Source organism: Astyanax mexicanus, chromosome 20 (genome assembly GCF_023375975.1).
Source record: "Astyanax mexicanus isolate ESR-SI-001 chromosome 20, AstMex3_surface, whole genome shotgun sequence".
Lineage (NCBI taxonomy): Eukaryota > Metazoa > Chordata > Actinopteri > Characiformes > Acestrorhamphidae > Astyanax > Astyanax mexicanus.
This window is the reverse complement of record NC_064427.1, coordinates 3,345,245-3,363,038: the sequence shown is the minus strand read 5'-3', so window position 1 is coordinate 3,363,038 and position 17,794 is coordinate 3,345,245. Positions and strand designations below refer to the sequence as shown.

Below are 17,794 nucleotides of genomic sequence, written 5' to 3'. Positions count from 1 at the left end.
TGATGATGATAAAGATGATGTTGATAAAGACGATAATGATAAGGAAAAAGAAGAAGAAGATGACGATGACGATGATGATGTTAAGGAAGATCATGTTAATAACATTGATAATGACGAGGAAGAAGATGATGATAATGGTGATGAAGGTAATGTGATGAAGAAGAAGAAGATGATGATAATGATGGTTACGAAGAAGATGATGACAATGGTGATGAGGAAGAAGATGATGATAATGATGAATATGATGGGAATAAAGATGATACTGGTGATTAAGATGATGACAATGATGATGCTGATGCTGATGATGTTTATGATGATAATGGGGATAAAGGTGATGATGTTAATGGTGAAGATGATGAGGAAGACGATGATGATGATGATGATGAAGGTGGTGCTATTTCAGGTGCTGTTATTTGCATGCATGAATCCGGGAGCTGTTAGGAAAAAGGTTAATTCTGCCTAAATTAAAACACTGAGATGAGTGACTGCTCTGGAGTTTGAAGTTAAAGCGCCGAGTCCTTTCCTCGCCGCTTCCTGTTAATTGCAATATCAAAGGCCTTCGTTTTAGAGAAAGTCATTATTTTCTAAAGCAACATCAAACGGAGCGAGTGAGGGGAAAGTGGCAAAATTAAATGAATTTCTCCACACACGATCCACATTGTGTTATTTTCAGATGGATTGAATAAATTGAAAGATTTTCATATGAATATAAAGACTGCATCACTCGCTTGTAATTAGCCTTGGATGAGAAATTCAAATGATCCGGTAATGCTAATAAGAGCGATTCTCTGCCCTGTGTGTCTTCAGTTCGTCACCGTTTTGGGGCACACAGACTATACCCCCTCCTCCTCCTCCTCTTCCTCCTCCTCCTCACATTTAATTAAAGCCAGGTTTTGAATATTTCTCTGTGGATTCAGTCTTCTCAAAGTCCTTCACCCCTCAAATGTGCATGATAAAGCCAAGATGAGCCTCTCTCTCTTCACTTGATTATTCTTCTAAAAGATGAGTTCGGGGAAGGTAGGCCTTCATTTGTGAATCAAAAGGAGCCCTTTGTTACTACATGTCTATTTCCAGCATTTTTACTGGTATGTTTTTTTTAAACACAGCAGTATTCTGGAGCTTGTGATCAAATTGACGATACACAAATGAACTATGCCCTGGAAAATCCCAGATCAGCACATGAAAACAGTTATTACAGATGTTGGAGTCAGTGACCTGACGAGAAGGAGAAAGGTCTGTGTATAATAAACTGTAAAACACAGATTATGTTGTTATGTTGTTAATGTTAGTGTAATAAAACCACTGAAGTGCGCTATTCCTTTTTAATTCTCATTTGTAAATAACTCCGCTCATGTCAATAGTTTTTGGTGGCATTTTCTGAAAAAAACATACTGTATAATAAAGATATAATAAAGTGTTATAATTTCAGAGGTTTTGATTAATTGTGTACTACAATTGTTCGACACTTACGATAAAAATGTAAGAACTAGATTCATAAATTCACATCTATTTGATAAAAAATTAGAAATATGAATTCCTAAAGTGAAACATTCAGTTGATAGATCCAACAAATTTCTTTACCTCCCAAGTAAAAAAGGCAAATGTAGAAAATACAGCCTTCAATATATCAAGATTATTAAAAACCAAGAAAAATTAATTCAAATATTCAAATTAAAATTCAAATGCTTATGTCAGCATTTATGCTCCATAGTCAGTGTCAAATAGAATAGAACAGAATAGAATACCTTTATTTGTCAGTATACCAAGCTTGACGAAATTGTTTAAACATTATTTTTTCATCATCGACATTAAAAGATGTAATGTAACTGAATCAACGTTTATTAAATGTAGGGGTGGGCGACATGGCATGTGTGAAAAAGAACAAATTTTGCAGTTAATATTCCTTATATGGTTCTTACTTTAACATGCACAGTATTTTAAACACATGCAGCACTTTAAAGTCATTATATTTAAAATTATTTTATTTTGCACTACTTTTGTCTTATTGTGCAGTATTATTTTTGATACAAACAAGTTCAATGAATCCACAATTTGCACAATTCTATCTAAAACAAAGGCAAATGTAGAGCAGCGAAACTGTGAATCTTTGCTATAAAAGGTTGTAGCAAAAAAAGGGGGGGGGGGGGGAGAAGCTGATAGGCAGAACTAACAGTGTGGCAGAAAAAATAAACTGTTGGTGGGGACAAAATGTTTGAGTGTCTATTAAATCACTGTAATGATTTACACATTATTTGTAACTTAATGTGTAATATGTATTGTATGTAAACTCCACCAGAAGCATGATGGGAAATAATCTCAGAAAGAATCTAGTTGCAGTCTTTCAATTGGTGACCCCCAGTCTTTGCAAACTTTTAGTCTGTGACTAAAAAAAGGGTTTATAAATGGTTTACACTTAGTTTATTAATGGTTACTAATTAGGTTGTAAATGCCTTAAAAATCATTAATAATCAGTTATAACACATACGTAGAAAGGGCGACTATGACCTGATGTTTGTCAAATAGTGAACCCACAGCCATCTATATTGTTGCCGTTTCAACGTATGTGTTATAACTGATTATTAATGATTTGTAGGGCATTTACAACCTAATTAGTAACCATTAATAAACTCATTGTAAACCATTTATAAACCCTTTATAAAGGTAGTCTTCTTTTTAAAGTGGTAACGTTACCGACTTTAGTTTATTTAAAGTTTTTTTCGAGTCTTTTTAAAGTCGTGTAGTGTATGAGCAGCTTTATGTGTTACTTCACTTACTTTGTGCAGTCTTGAGGACTGCAGTACTCATTTATAATTTAGGAAAAATGTTTAAAAAGAGCACACGTTTATTTATGTGTACTTATTTCACCCCTAATGGTCAGTATTAGAGCACTGTGTAATAATTAAATAAAGAGCAGCAGATTTTCTTCAGCCCGTGCTGCTTTCCCTTTAAATAATTCCGCGAATTTTCAGCGTGCTCGGGAAGAAGCTGTTGCCTGGACGCCGCCCGCGTCACGCCCCACTCCCCGCCCACTCTGGCCGCTGATTGGCCGGAGGGTTGATTTATTCAAACGGACGCTGCAACTTGATTGGCTTGGCGTCCGGTTAGTGGAATGGTTAGAAGGAGCCGTTGTTGTGTACACAGGCGTATTGATTGTGGGGCATGGAGAGCAAAGCAGCCGGGGCTGGGGGAGCCGACACCTGAATCAGCGCTGCTGCTGCTGCCACCACCGCCTCACAGCGGGCTTTCCGGGCTTTACTGACGGGAACAGACGGCTGGTCCGGCCGGAGCGAACTTTGCCGCAGGTCCTCGGTGCGGGTAGAGCGATAATAAAGGAAAACACGGCGGAAAATCGCTGGTGTTCACTGTGTTTAACCTCGGCTAGGTCGGCTAGGTTTAGAGTAGCTAACGGTTAGTTAGCTAGCCTCGGTTCTTTTGCTCTTTTCGCTGTGTCGCTTTTGTCGCTCTAGCCGCTTTAGCAGCAGTAGCGGTGGTCCTTTTAAGTTCGTTAGCTAAGCTAGCTAACTTAGCTTTATTTATATAGTTAGCATTAGCTGCCCTTTTTTCCTCTGTGTGTAATTATATGTATTAGCAGGTGTACCTTTCCTTACGTATTGACAGAAATAACGCTAAACAGACCTTCTAAACCCTTTACCTAAACCTTTATCCACCCGCTGTGCTGTGTTTTGTCTGGACAGCAGCTAGTTAGGATAGCTAGGTTATTTATTTAGCGGCGGCGACGCGGCACCGTGTCCGATAATGCAGTGCGTTTGTCGGCTTGTCCAGGCGCCGCTTGCCCGCTGCTGGAACTCGAAGCCCAGGGAGACCAGAAGAGCCACGACCCTCGCCTGAGAGGGTTCCTCCTGCTTTATGGAGGTTTCTGCTTCAAACTACGCCTTGGGATAGCCTCAGTCTTTGGCCAGCTCCGTCTGGATAACCTATTTTTGGGAGCTGAACACTGTAAGGTTGGATTCATCCTTTGAAAGACCTCGTTTTTTTGTGTGTGTGTACGCGAATAAAACGAGAGGTTAAACAGTCGTGTTTTTGCGGAACTGTGGGCTAAAGGCATGGTTTCTGTGGGAATAAGACGATTTTGAGCACACCGGGACCCTATGTGGATATAGGAGACCCATCCACGCTTCAATTTATGGTAAATATGTGTCTGCTATTTATCTTTTTATTTTGGATTTGTTAAATTACGAATACAAGATATTAGTGATATAAATAGCAAAGAAACAACTTAATTTATTTATGTCTATATGTGCGTGTATGTGTGTACTTGTGTGTTGGGTTGGTTAACTCTAGCTAACTGGTGAAGTATTGGCTGAGAGATCCATCCACTAAGATATCACTAAGATTTTGTTGTTTTTTCCTTTCATTTAATGGTAAATTGTCCTTTTTTTTGTCCTGAATGGTGCCTATCTAGACCCATATTGCCTTTCATGTCAGCTGACTGCCACTGTAATAAAGGGGGCCTTGTGCCAGAGTCCCTGTGGCTGCAGGAAATGCTTTGAAGTGGATTATTGGCCTTTCAAAGCCTTGGTGAAGACGGCAATTCTATTGTCAGGGCTGGAGGAAAAAGGAGAGGCCTATAAACGCCGCCCTTTGAGAGCGAAGAAGTTTTATGGTCCATGCAGCTCCTACCTGCTTTGAGAAGGTGTGAAAAGGTGCAAAAGAAGGTAGGCCAGACAGAGAGACAGGAAGCCTCCATGTATGTGAAACCTTGTGACACCCCTGTGAGAGTGTCCTCCTCACACCAGGCCAGGAAGAAGGCTTCTGAAGGTGAAGATGGAGAAGAAGATTGAGTTGGCTCTGACACTCTTAGAAAGAAAGAAATAAAAAAAAACATGGGTCGTAATTTACCCCACAGTCGATTTATGAATCTCTCCTTCAAGCCCTGATCTTTCTGAAGCTCGCTCCTGATTTCATGTGACATTTTGGTACGTCTAGGCAAATCCAGGGCATGAAATAAACATTGTGGCCTTTTGAGATGGGGGAACGTAATTAAATGCTAAGAAAGCAGGGGGAAAAGAGGAAAAAAAGAGCAAGAGAGCATAAGACCCCCCCTCTCCCTCCCCTACATCCCTTCTGCACCCCACCCCACTTTCTTTTTGCCTGCCAAGCCTTAAGGAAATTGCTTCATTCATATATCATGAGCTGATGTCCAGTCAGTTTTTTACTGGGTCGGCTTCGCATATTTGACAGGCTCCACGGTTTGAAAAGCTGCAGCAGAAAATCTTAATTTTATATGTCGCTCAGATGAGCGTTACAAGGAACGTGATGACATTTAAAGCCAAAGTAATTACTTTTAGATTGCATTTACTGTACGCTGCCTCCGTGGCGCTTGGTACCTGACACAGTGTTTTAAGAGAAAGGTCACGACTGCATTTTTAAACGTCGTTCAAAGATTAGCGCTGACTTCCATGGCATATGGTTCTGAAAGAGGAGCGGTTCCACAGCTGAACAGTATTTTTGTGGTTTTCTCAGGCATAGAAGAAGAAGTAAGTAGATAAGCAATAAGCAAAAATAAGCAATGGTAGAGAAGGAGAATAAGTGTCTTTCTGCCTTCGGGCTACCTTTTGGTTTTGTGTCCAATCAGCATTTCCAGCTACCTCTTCTTGCCTATGAAGACATGAGATTTGTCATCCATTTGACTGCCTGACTGCATGCCCTGTTTTCCTTCTGCTACATACAGTGTGTATTCCTGTCTAGTGTGTATTTCTATATATATATATTGGCCAGTTAATGGCCTTGGGCTTGCAGTAGTCAAAACACTCCTGCACGGTTTCTCATTACCTCAAGTCAAGATGCTACTGGAACATAGACTGACTCTATAATTCTCTATAATTTGTTCCGTATAACTCTCTTTATCTCTTAGGTTGTTTATCTCTTAGGTTGTTTCTTCAGCTAAATAATTACCCCATTCTACTTAAAGCATGTCTTATCATTCAGCTTTTTCAAGTAGAGCTCCCTCCTTCAAAAGCTCATCTTCTAAGCAGCCAGCTCCTCCATCAGTTGATGTGATGAGACTATATATCTATACTACACAGATATGTGTATATCTGAAGTGCAGGGAGTGTAGGCAGTTCAGGCGACTAAGGCAGTTGAGGCCCGAGACAAGGGTTCTCCGGGAAGGTTAAGTGACCTCAGAGAGCGGACGGATGGTCACCCAGCTCCACTTACAGGGATAATGTCAATCTCTTGGTTGCTAAGCAATTTTCCCTCTGCATCCACAGTAATCACCTTTTATCTCCTAAGGATGTCGTGTGTAATTATAGGCTGGCTGCCATCCTTTGAAATCTGCCTAATTGGTCTTTTTATTTTTATGGGATGAGGAGCCGGGGTGAAAGGGGGCTAAGGGCCACGGGGGCTTGTGGGAGGTGGGGGAGGTGGCGGAGGGAGCGTACAGTGTTTACTCTAGATTACAGAAGCATTTCAGGCTGATTTCTTGTTTTCCTGCCACCAAAGCAAACGGACCAAAGAGGAAAAAACTCATTTCCAGCAATGTACTATTATGTAAGCCTTTGGTCATAATTTACCCTGCTTTTGGAGGAGGGGGGAAAAAACGCTGAAGTGCTCCAACCTGCTCTCATTGAACAGGCAGCAGGTGGAGGTCACTTTGGATTAGCGTGCTGAGTAAAGTCCATTTTCTCCTGGAACTCTTCGGTTCCTCTGAGTCCTTCTGTGCCAAGCCGTTCATTAGGGCTAAGCGGGGAGGTAGGAAAAAAAATCTTCCCGTGTGAATACCCTGCGGGAAACATTTGGCCAATCTTTTTCATGAGTTCTCTGTTTTATTACCATTTTTAATGACTTGAAGGAACCAGTGACCCTTAACAGCATAATGAATTGCCCTGCCTGCTCGGTGGGTGGGGGCCTGGGCGGAGCAGAGCAGGCAGCCAGGCAGGCAGGCTGGTTCTGCTGTGTGTATCCTCCACAGACTTCAGTGTTCAGTGTATATACACACTCACACACAGGCCTATCACTCACTCAGACACACTTTTCTGGGTAATGTTTTGTTGCTGTTAACATAAGACACTATTTTTCTTATAGTGATCAGTATTTTACATCATACAGTAGCAAGAAAAAGTATATAAACCCTGGAATAGCGTGGTTTCCAAATATATAATGTGCTAAAAAATAAAAACACAAAAGAAATGTTAATCATTCATGTCTTCAGTTAGAACAAGCGTAAAAATATATAATAGTTCTGGTGGAAAAAGTATGTGAACCCCTCTGTTAATTGAGCACTATATAGCTGTAGTATAGAGTTAGTAATCAGCTCATTGTTAGATATTGGTAATAATAGTTATTATTATAACAATAATGGCCAGTGCTACAGTCGTACAAAATGTAGTTCATATGAAATGTCTAAAAAAAATAGATAAATGCATCTGCAAGAGAAGATTTTTAAGTTTTTAAAGTTTATTTGGTGCATTACATATTAATGCTGGTGTGCATATCAGCATGCATAACTAAAAAAGTTATAAAAGCATATTTCAACGCTCTGTGCTGAAGAAAAATAGAAAAAAGCAAACCATTCCCACACAGGAAGAGTAGAATAGTATTTTGTGAGCGATATGACTACAGTCATCTTTCATCCATGTTTAAGAGAAATTATGACCTAAAGATGTGATTATAAACCTTTTAAACAAAGTTAAATTAGTAGCAGTGTAAAGTAAAAGTAGCAGTATTTCATAGTAACACCAAAATCACAATGTGGTGTATACATATTCTTAATAAAAAGTATTAGACAGTGCCACTCATGGTCAGTAAACTGCTCTTGATTATGTTGTTTAGGAAATAAAGTTGTTCTGCTGCTTTATTAAGTAATTTCCACACAAGCAAACAATGTACTTTTTTTGGAGTAAAAGAGCAAACAAATTGGAATTACTGTAGCGTGTGCTCCGTTGATATATTATAATGATATATGACCATTAAATTAAGTGTTAAGTATAAAATAGTTATAAATGTTTCAGTATTTGCAATATATTGCCCAGCTCAAGCTGTTTTATAATATATAGATTTTTCTCTTCGCATCCTATGCCAACGTAAACCAGTGCGTTGCTGTTTCTTCTGCTTTTCTCCGCTTTCCTTCTTTGAGGTAGGCACCTGTGCACTTGGTTAAGAGGTTCTACAGCCGAGCCGTGTTTTAAAAAAAGGAGAAAAATCTTTGTCTCTCTTCTGCGCCTCTGATCCCAATTATGCTAACTATCAGAAAATTTAACCAGGGCCCGGTCTCTTATCTCCTAATCCTGAAGTAATAGATTCCATTAAAAATGCATGAGGAGCTTTACAGATGAATCCTCCGCCGTTGTCTGTCAAACTGCCTCCCCTGGCAGCCCCCGGGCCGGGGGGAAATGGCTCTGCTATCTTTTCACTGTTTCGGAGAGGATCCCATTTCCACAGAGAGGGGAGGCTATTCAGTGCCGAGCGGTGGTGGCGGCGGCGTCACTGGCCAGCCGTAGCCTCTTCACAGCGGCGCATTCAGCGAGGCTAAACGCAGGCTTTTGATGTGGCATTCAGCCCCCTGCTCCTGCTGCCGGATTGCCAGCGTCACACTGGGGGCTCATGCGGGTGGGGGTGGCAGAGCAGCCACCCCTCTCCTCCATCGCTGTCACTCATAATAGAGTTACTGATTTGGAAGAGTCCGCAGACTGAGCCATTGGATTTCAGGGGGGCGGGGGGCTGCCACAGGCTGAGTGGGCCGACTTCTCATAGCTCAGACCTGTAGGACACATAAAAGGAAGTCAATGCAAACCTGATTTTTACATGGCGACATCCATATTATGACATTTATTTCATTAACCTATGAAAGCTTGTGTAGTCAATTTTCTTCTGCGCGCAGTAGAGGCAGTTTTATTTAGGTTATTTGACTCTACCCTCCTACTAAACGCAATTTTTCGGGCTGTGAATCGATCCGAGGGATGCATTAGCTGCACAGTGCCTCCCCCTGTGCTGGAAGGTTGACATAATGGCAGTAGGGGTGTACGAAAATATCTGTGTTTTATTGAAGTATCATGAAATTTTGTTTCGAAGTAATGAATTGATTTGCAAAAACACAGACTTGACTTGATTCTGTGTGTCTCTCCACTCTTCCTCCAGACTCTGCTCCCTTAATTTCCAAATGAAATGCTAAATTTACTGATGATCAGTGATGGTTTGGAGAGACACGTCATCTGCTGGTGTTGATCCACTGTGTTTTATTATCAAGTCTAAAATCAGGGCAGTTTTGTTTTCCAGAAAAATCTTACAGCACTTCATGCTTCTCTTTTCTGACAACTTTTATGGAGATGTAAATTTCATTTTCCAGCAGGACTTGGCACACTGCCCACACTGCCAAAAGTACCAATTGGTATGATTTTTTTAGGGGAGTTTTATTGGCTGTAAGCCGTAATCAACAATAAAAGAAATAAACGCTTAAAATAGATCACTCTGTGTGTAATACATCTATATAATAAGTTTCACATTTTTTATTACTAGATTTACTACAACAAAGTAACTTTTCATTGATGTTCTAATTTTTTTAAGATGCACTAGTATATTATTCCAGTAGAACTAGAGCTACAAGAAATGCAGTGTGTAATGTAAAGTGCCACACAGCAACAACAGCAGCAGCAGCAGCAGTACTACTGAAATACAGCTATAATATATTTTCACGATCAGTTAACCCCCTAATATATTGTCACTGTCAGTGTGTTATCATGTTGAGCGCTCTGACTGACTGACTGTTGGCTTGTTCCCCTGGGGTGCAGCCAGGATGACACCGAGGGGAAGGAGCAGAAATTACCATAGCACTCTCATGCTAATCCTATCTACCCCAATGAGTGAAAGAGTGCCTGGCTTAAACCTTTTTTCATTATCATCTAATTATTAACTCAGGATTTTGAGAGCTGTAAAGCTGGGAGTGGGAAGTGGTTGTGTGGCAAGAAGTGTGTGTGTGTATGCGCATATGCATGCTTGAGTAGGAGTTGAAGGGTTTTCAGACACTTTATTCAGATTTTTACTCAGCGACATAAGATTGCTTCAGGTGCAGGAGGAATTATAAGAAGGTAAACAAGATGAAGGGATTAATATATTTTCATTTTAGGCACATAAAAATAAAATAAGATACTCATGACGGTTATTGTGTGTTAAACAAGATTTATTTTCACTCTTCCTTTGCTAGATAACCCATTTTAAACTACTCGAAGTGTGTGCTCGGACCTGTTACAGTAGCTAAGTTTACATACAATGGAAAAACCATGTATCATCCATTTCTCCTGCCTGGGAAAAATTGGTTATAAATTAGTTTAAAAAAGGTATTATTTAAAGTGCCTTCATGAATTAACAAGAAATGTGTTTAGTTAAAGCACATTTATTTTTTTTAGTGTTAAAAAAAGAGTAATAAATATAAATAAATTCATACAAAAAATATTAAAACAAGAAGTGGTTTCTCTTTGGAGGAGCTCATGTTACTCAAAATAATGCAAAAATGTAAAAACAATTGGCTGTAAGAAAATTCTCTATAGTTATGCCAATTACTTTAATTTTCATTGCCATTTTTAGATCATGTAAACTAATGGGATTAGGAACAGTATTGGATTAATTAAAATCTGTCTGCTTTTAGCAGAATAATTTTTTTAAAGCAATTTACTATCTTTTTTTATGTCAGTCACCAAATAGAACCAGCAGTGGCCCACCTAATGAGGCCTTAAAACTCTTTCCCATCCCAACAGCGTACAGCAAAACTTGGGGAAGGCAAACACCCCATACACACCAGACTGTGCGTGATGATTGGACTATGTTTAGGACCAGTCTCTTCCAGTAACAGGTCACTTTTGCCAACCAATAAGAGAATCACCATTGCTTTTTACAAGCTAGATATGGGTGTGGAGTATATAAGTAATGTAGTGTAAGTATAATAGCATAGGGGTATATAAGGAGTGAAATGTAATATAGTCAATATATGGGGAATAGTGTGGTATACTGTAGTGTATGGGCATTTTCCCAGACAGGGATTAAGCGTAGTTGTATGCTTAATCCCTATATTTTCCGTTTCAGATAAAAATCTCCACTCAAAATTCTGCGTAATCCAAGACTAGGCCTAATCATTGACTGAGAAACTGCCACATAGGGTCTTATACGATATGTATATGCTAGGATAAGCAGTATAGTGTAGTTTAAGGTAGTGCAGAAACATTTTCTTGTACAGTTTCTTGTACTTCTGCACACACTGGAGGTGTTTATGGCCAGATCATGTATCATTTATTTTGTTTCAAATGCTTTTTCATCCTTCTTTTTTGCTATTTATCTTGTTTTACCGCAAAAACAATTCATATATGTTTTTTTTATGCACATTTTCAAAATTCGCTAAATCTTGTCAGACAGAAAACCCAATCATGACAGCAACATTATTCTTCTGTATCTTCCACACAGCCCCACTTTACTCCGAGCTAATGTATGCTGCGACTTTGTTTTCGCTTGTCGTGCAATTAGCTTACCGTGCCTAATCCATTGGTTTTACTCGTTTGCTTTCAAAGGGATTCTACACGGATAAGATTTGATTTAAAAGGATCTCAACATTCGGTTCTTTGTGGGCATAAGTGAATAAAGCTACTGTCGCACCCCAACCCCCTCAGCTTCAACCCCCCACCCCCCCAACCACTTCTCCAAGCAGCCCCCAATTTTCCCTCTGCAACTTGACCTTATCTTTGCACACACTCCTCTGTTCCCAGCTACGCAGTGTAGCGTGTACAATTAGACACCTTCCATACAGCTCCCCTCCAGGCCTGAGAGAGGGAGAGAGAGATGAAAAAGAGGCGAGGGGGGCGAAAAATACCAGAATGGAGGGGACAATTTGTCTGCCAATGCGATCTTATCAGAAATCCTTGGGAGACAAAAGATCAGCAGTGGTGTGCAGGACCCTTATCTCGCTGGCAGGCCCCTCGCTAGGCCGCATCGCTGCCGATAAGCGCGCTTATCGGAGGGACTGATGCCACGGAAAAGTGGCAAGGATTTACTGTCCTTGCCGCTCAAAGTTTGTCACCCTAACTCGCGGTTCAAACTGTGACGCATGATGTGGGTGCGAGAAGAAGAGGAGTGAGCGAGCAAGCATGCGAGCACTTCGGCGGAACGGTGCGGTGTCCTCTGGAGAAAGAAGCTTTCGAGGCCATTTGGCATAATAGAATTAAGGAGACAGACTGGCTGTCATTCAAAGAGACATTACGTTGCCAACGGGGAGCACTTTTCTCCGGTCCCCTTTCCTTGCCTTGCCGATTCGTAAGTTTTCGTGTGAGCGGAGCGTTTGTGAAAAGTACGCTAAGCTTGGTACGCTAATAACGAGAACTCTGAACTGAAACATTCTGCCTTTTAGGCAGGCGGGAGCAGCATAGTACGCGTATTATTAAGAGATACGCCAGAGGGATTGGCTCAGCCTTTGTTTGGCCTTATTTTTTGTGCGGATCTTCTTTTGCCCTGCTCTTATTCACTACTCTTATTTAGTTCTCTTTTTTCTCTCCCTCTCGCTCTTTTTCCTTTGAATAGATAGATATATTTTTTTTGTCCCCATAAACAAAGCACTTTGCTCTTCCCCCGACACACAAAAAAGAGGGGGAAAAGCGTCTTAATGCATTTTTATCCCTGAGCCACTCGCAAGAGTAATGGATGGCAGTTTCCCAATTGTCTCTCATTTCCTGTTGATAAAGCTGTGCAGGCATTTCCCGGGAGATCCCGTATTTGTCTCTCTTCTCTATCCACCCACCCCCCCCCCCCCCTTCCAAAACCTGTATCTTCTTTTGACAAATGTGCAGTAATGGAAGCCTTGTTGTGAAATTGGTCCTCTCACAAAATAGTGGGGAGAAAGGCTTTTAGCTGTTCAGCTGTCTGTGATCACAGACCGGCTGTGTGGTTTGAAGAGAGGCTCTCTGTGCTGCTGTACTGGGGGGGAAAAGGGTTGGGTGGGGGTGGTGGTGGGATTGTGAGGGTGGGGTGGGGGGGATTTCTCCAGGCTCCTGACGAGAATGAAAGCCAGGCTGTTTCTTTTATCCTTTGAGGTGTAGGTAATCAAGTTTATACAGATGGCTTTTGAGCACTCCCCTCCAGTTAGGAACTTACTTAGACGGCTGCCCTGCGGAACCTGCGGGGAAAAATGAGAGTAATAAGTCGGACGGGAAATAAATCAAAGGGGGATTTTGAGAAAAAAACGTGTAGAGAGGAGAGAAGCAAGTAAACAGATGGATACGAGGACTCAACAGCAGCCATTAGGCCTGTTTTAATCACCATGACTATTTCTGGGACAATAATCGTCCGAACAAAAATAATCATGATTTTGGGACTGCAATATCATATTGTGCACAATGTATCCTTATTTTAATTTACATATTTCAATAGGTGAAATTGTCATTTTAAGGCATTTTATGCCACTGCATTAATAATAATGTAACAGCATAAGAATAATTTTTATTTTTCGTAAACATTAGTAAATGCTGATAGTTCTGATGATAAATGAGGATATTCACACATTGGAAGTGTAATAAAAAATGAAATGTCCTAAATCAATAAAACATGAATTTAGAAAAATGTATTATTATTAAATTATTAAATGGTGCATATGTTATGTTATAAATTGATGATTTAATTATTGTGATGGGCCAACCTGTGGTGCTAATAGTAGTATTCTTTCTTGAAAGCAGTATATTATCTTAGTTCATAATGCAATTATGCTTTTTTTTAAAGATCAATAAAAAAAAAGGGTTGGTATTCAGAAATTGATCAACAAAAATGTTGAGGTCATGTGCATACAACATCCATATATTTTAAGATTAGTTGATGATGTAATTATCGCGACAGGCCTAACAGTCATTAACCTGAAGTCTAAGAACTAGGCCAGTCAGCCTAAGTAAGATTAAATAAGCTACACAACCTGCTGTGGCCATATATATATATATATATATATATAACTGGATTAATGTGTTACTATACAGCAATTCAGTAATTAAATTAAGTGTACTGCATTTGTCTCTCAGTGTACCATGTAGTTCCATCAGCAGCTGAAAGATCATCCAAAAACATGAAGGTGAAAAAGGTGAAACTAGTTGATTTGAAAGGATGGGATCAGTGTAGATAGGTGCCTCCGTTTAGGGAGCGTCTGATGGAGATAAGCTGGGAGCTCAGAGTCTTATAAAGCCGTTGTGGCATTGTTTTGTTATCCCTGTGAGTTTTAGCCCCTGGTTGTAACTCTTAATATAGCTTAGCAGTGGAAAACAGAGGGAGGTGAGATTTATGGCATGCTGGGAGATTGATTAGTGCCGTCATCAGCTCGGCATGCCCCTCACTCCCACCAAATTCCGCCAAAAAGACAAACGCTTGCTGAGTCACTACTATTTTCTTTGTTCCTGTGCAGCTAACTGGACACACTTTCAGTATAGTTGTGAGGAAAATTAAGGCAGAGCCTTCAATTTGTTAGATAATTTGAATCTATCAGGGTTAATCTATTTATTTAGACCTATATATTCATTTATGAAGACACAAAAATACACAAAATAAAATGTATTTTTCTAATACAACAGTGAAAATATAGCCAATTTAAACAGCTTATTTGAATATATATTTACATATATACTTTGAATATGCTTTGTTAAGTTTTTTTGTATTATGCTTGTGGTGTTTTTGTTTGCATTTTTTAAAGATACTTTAGGAATAATAATTAGGAAGAAGTGCTATAATGCAAGACATTGGCACGGTGTGTTGCAACCATGGGTGTACCATAAGGTCATTACACCAGGGCCAGTATTTAACTTTAACTTTATAGCATGAACCTCTCGGGTGCTTTGTTGCTATTATACCACCTATTCTGTTGTTGCCACTTGTTGTTAGATTTTAAGGTGAAATTATTTGATTATTACCATCCCGTGTTAGGTAAAGTTTACCTACATAACAACTCGTCTGTGCTTATTGTGCTTATGTAAGATTTTGAGCATCATTTGTCACTAAACTGAAATCACCAGACTTTAGCTTTTTTGGTTTAATAATGAAAAACTACAGTACAAATGAAAGTGTTAGTTGGCATTGATATTGGGTCACGTGCTTATGTGGCGGTGTAATATTTAAAGAGCTTTGATCAGAGTGCCGTTATTGTGCAATATTGGCACTTCTAGAACATCTCTCAGCCAATCACATTGCATGATCAGCACAAACTGCAGTATAATGAACTTTTAGTCACATTAATACTCCTTATTACATAAGAAAATAACTGTAACATAGTCATGTTTCATACATCGCATACGTTCCCAGACTTCTCAGACTCTCATTTCGCAAGAATCTAATTTCTGGGAGTTAGTATATGAATGGATGAGATCTAGTTATAGGATATGCTGTGTATGGTGTCAAATTTATGACAGATGGCAAGTCTTGCTTGGCTGTGATCTGCTTCGATCAGATGTTCAGAGAAGTGACTGTCCTTTGCTTCCCCCCGACAGATTCCTCAAGGCTTCTCCCAGCCCTAGACCCCAAAGCTGCACCATGCTGGCGTGCCTGCAGAGAAGACAGAACCAACTGGCCCAGCACCCAGTGTGCGCCAGCAAGATCCTGGACACCCCCATCAATCAGAAAAGTAAGCAATATGGGACACGAGGCTTGTGCGGGTCATTAAGCTCTGCGTGTGAGAAATGGCATGAACGATGGACTGTGCAGATCTGAGCTGAACTATATTGGAACGGTACTTTGGGAAGTTTTAGACGTTTTTGCTGTTCTTCTTTTTTTACTGTTCTTCAGACTAGGTTCCCAGACATGCTGCGGTATCTTAGTGTGAGGTCTTTGTTCTGTGTTTGGTCACCTGCAGTTGGGAGGAAGGTGTCTGATGTGGGAAGTTGAAAGCCCTGTCTGTCACCTCCCCAACGGGAGGACCAGAAGGCCCCTCTGGCCGCAATAACACATGATTTGAAGTGGAGCTTAGCCCTTTATCCAGAGGTGTTGGAACAATCTCGCCAGACCCAGCCTCGGCATGGAAAGGCTCTGTGACAGGGGGTGCTTTTATGAGTGGTGGGGGGGTTGGGGAGGGGGTTGAAAGAGAAGGAGAGAGGAAAGGCGGGAGAAAAAAGGTTTAGTGGAGCGAGGTACTGAAAAAATACCAGAGTAAATTCAATTTTCAAAGGTAACCTAACCTTTGATTTTCATGGTTTAAGCGTATTGAGTGGATGATGGATCCTCCATCCAGACGATGGATTTTTGCCCATTAGGCCCGAGAACAGTGGATACGTTTTCATTCTGGTGCTCACTCAGAAGTAGGACTCTTCGAAAAGACTACTTAGACTAACCTATATAGATAACTAGACTGTGCCCATATAGGATCCATATGTCTGCCTGGCTTATTCAGGCGACGCCTCTCATGCTAATGGGGGTACTCGAATACAAGCCCTTTTAAAAACGAGGGCTCTCTGATGCAAAACATAGCGTAATGAATTAGGCTACTCGCTGGAATTAATTTGCCTTAATTAGGCCTCTCCAGTTCTGGGGGAAGAAGAGCAGACTAAAGTGGTGACCCTGTTGGAAGATTAGATAAGAGGCGAGGCAGAGGGGAAGTTCACCTTGGCCTCTTGCGGCTCCCCGAGAGTTCCAGGTTTATCGCCAGCACAGATCAGTTCAAATCCTGCCTGTGTGCCCCTTATCAGTGACACCCATCGCACCATCTTTAATTTAATTCATGAGGGCATTGATCAGTGCTGCTGCAGAGCACAGGCTGACGTGCCTTCTCTCTCCAAGGGCAGACTCCAACCTGCCACAGCCTCCTCTCCAGCCCAGCTGTCATCATCGAGATGAGGTCTCGTTCCCCTAGGGAGAGATGTCAGAAGAACAGCACTAGTCACTTTGAAGTGACTCATAAAGTCTAAAACTGCGTTTCGGAGGACGATTCGGAAGGATGATTCAGATCTGCTGGATATGCATTGCAGATCTGCGTGCATCGCGTTTATCAGACTGTATAAATACGAGTATAGGCTGCTGATTTGCTTTTTTTTTTTTTGCGGGTTGTGTACGAGGAGATAAACGCTCAAACGCTTGTAAGGAGAAAGCCGCGCTGGAGACGGACATGTTTCCAAACCTTGTAGAATCAGCTCTGACCTTTCACTAATTGAGAGTTTCGCCCGGTCGCTATGGGCAACTCGGACTTTCACGGCTCCACACATCATACAGTATTGATCTAATTTCTCCCTCCACTTCATAGAGCTAAAGTAACCTTACACTGGCTGGGTGAGCGGCCCCTCAAGACTCCTTGGTTTGATTAATTCCGCATTGTCTTGGTTGGTAAAAGCAGTTCACAGTGATTTTCATAAACATGGATCGCAGAGTCTGTTAATTATCATTACTGTCAGCTTGCATTACACTCACAATTAATGAGAGAGCATGTTTTTGTCGTCCTGGTAAGTTGTGCGCTGTTGAATCCAGTGGACATTGATCATTATTCGCTGATTATTTGCTCATGGAGAGCCTGCCTGGGATTTGCCTGCGTGCCCCTAATTGATCTGTGTTATTTACGTCGTCTCTCGTTACCAAGCACAAGGATGATGAGTCTTAGAGGTTAGAGGTTTGGTTAGGGACTAGATAAAATGCACAACATGAACCAACTCCTGCCCCCATTGGCCTCTCTTCCACTGTGGGGCCAGATGGTTACTAGGGCCGTTCTGTACCCGTTAGACCAATTACGGGTTATTTTTTCCTTTTGCTGTGTTGCTAAATCAGGGCTAGGAAGCGTATAGCATCTCATAATATTAATAATAATAATAATAATCATAATCATAATTATGTGACAGTTGCTGTTGTTGTA

At 40.8% G+C, this 17,794-nt stretch overlaps 1 protein-coding gene across 1 annotated transcript in view; it reads left to right on the top strand.

Annotated features, from left to right (window-relative positions):
* Positions 1-3,118: 3,118 nt before the first annotated feature.
* Positions 3,119-17,794, top strand: part of LOC103032455 (protein FAM222A) — a 29,392-nt gene continuing 14,716 nt past the window's right edge. The window contains exons 1-2 of the mRNA XM_049469104.1: positions 3,119-4,147; positions 15,453-15,586. Coding sequence (XP_049325061.1) covers positions 15,496-15,586 — 91 coding nt within the window. The 5' untranslated portion in view covers positions 3,119-4,147; positions 15,453-15,495. The remainder of the gene's footprint in view (positions 4,148-15,452; positions 15,587-17,794) is intronic.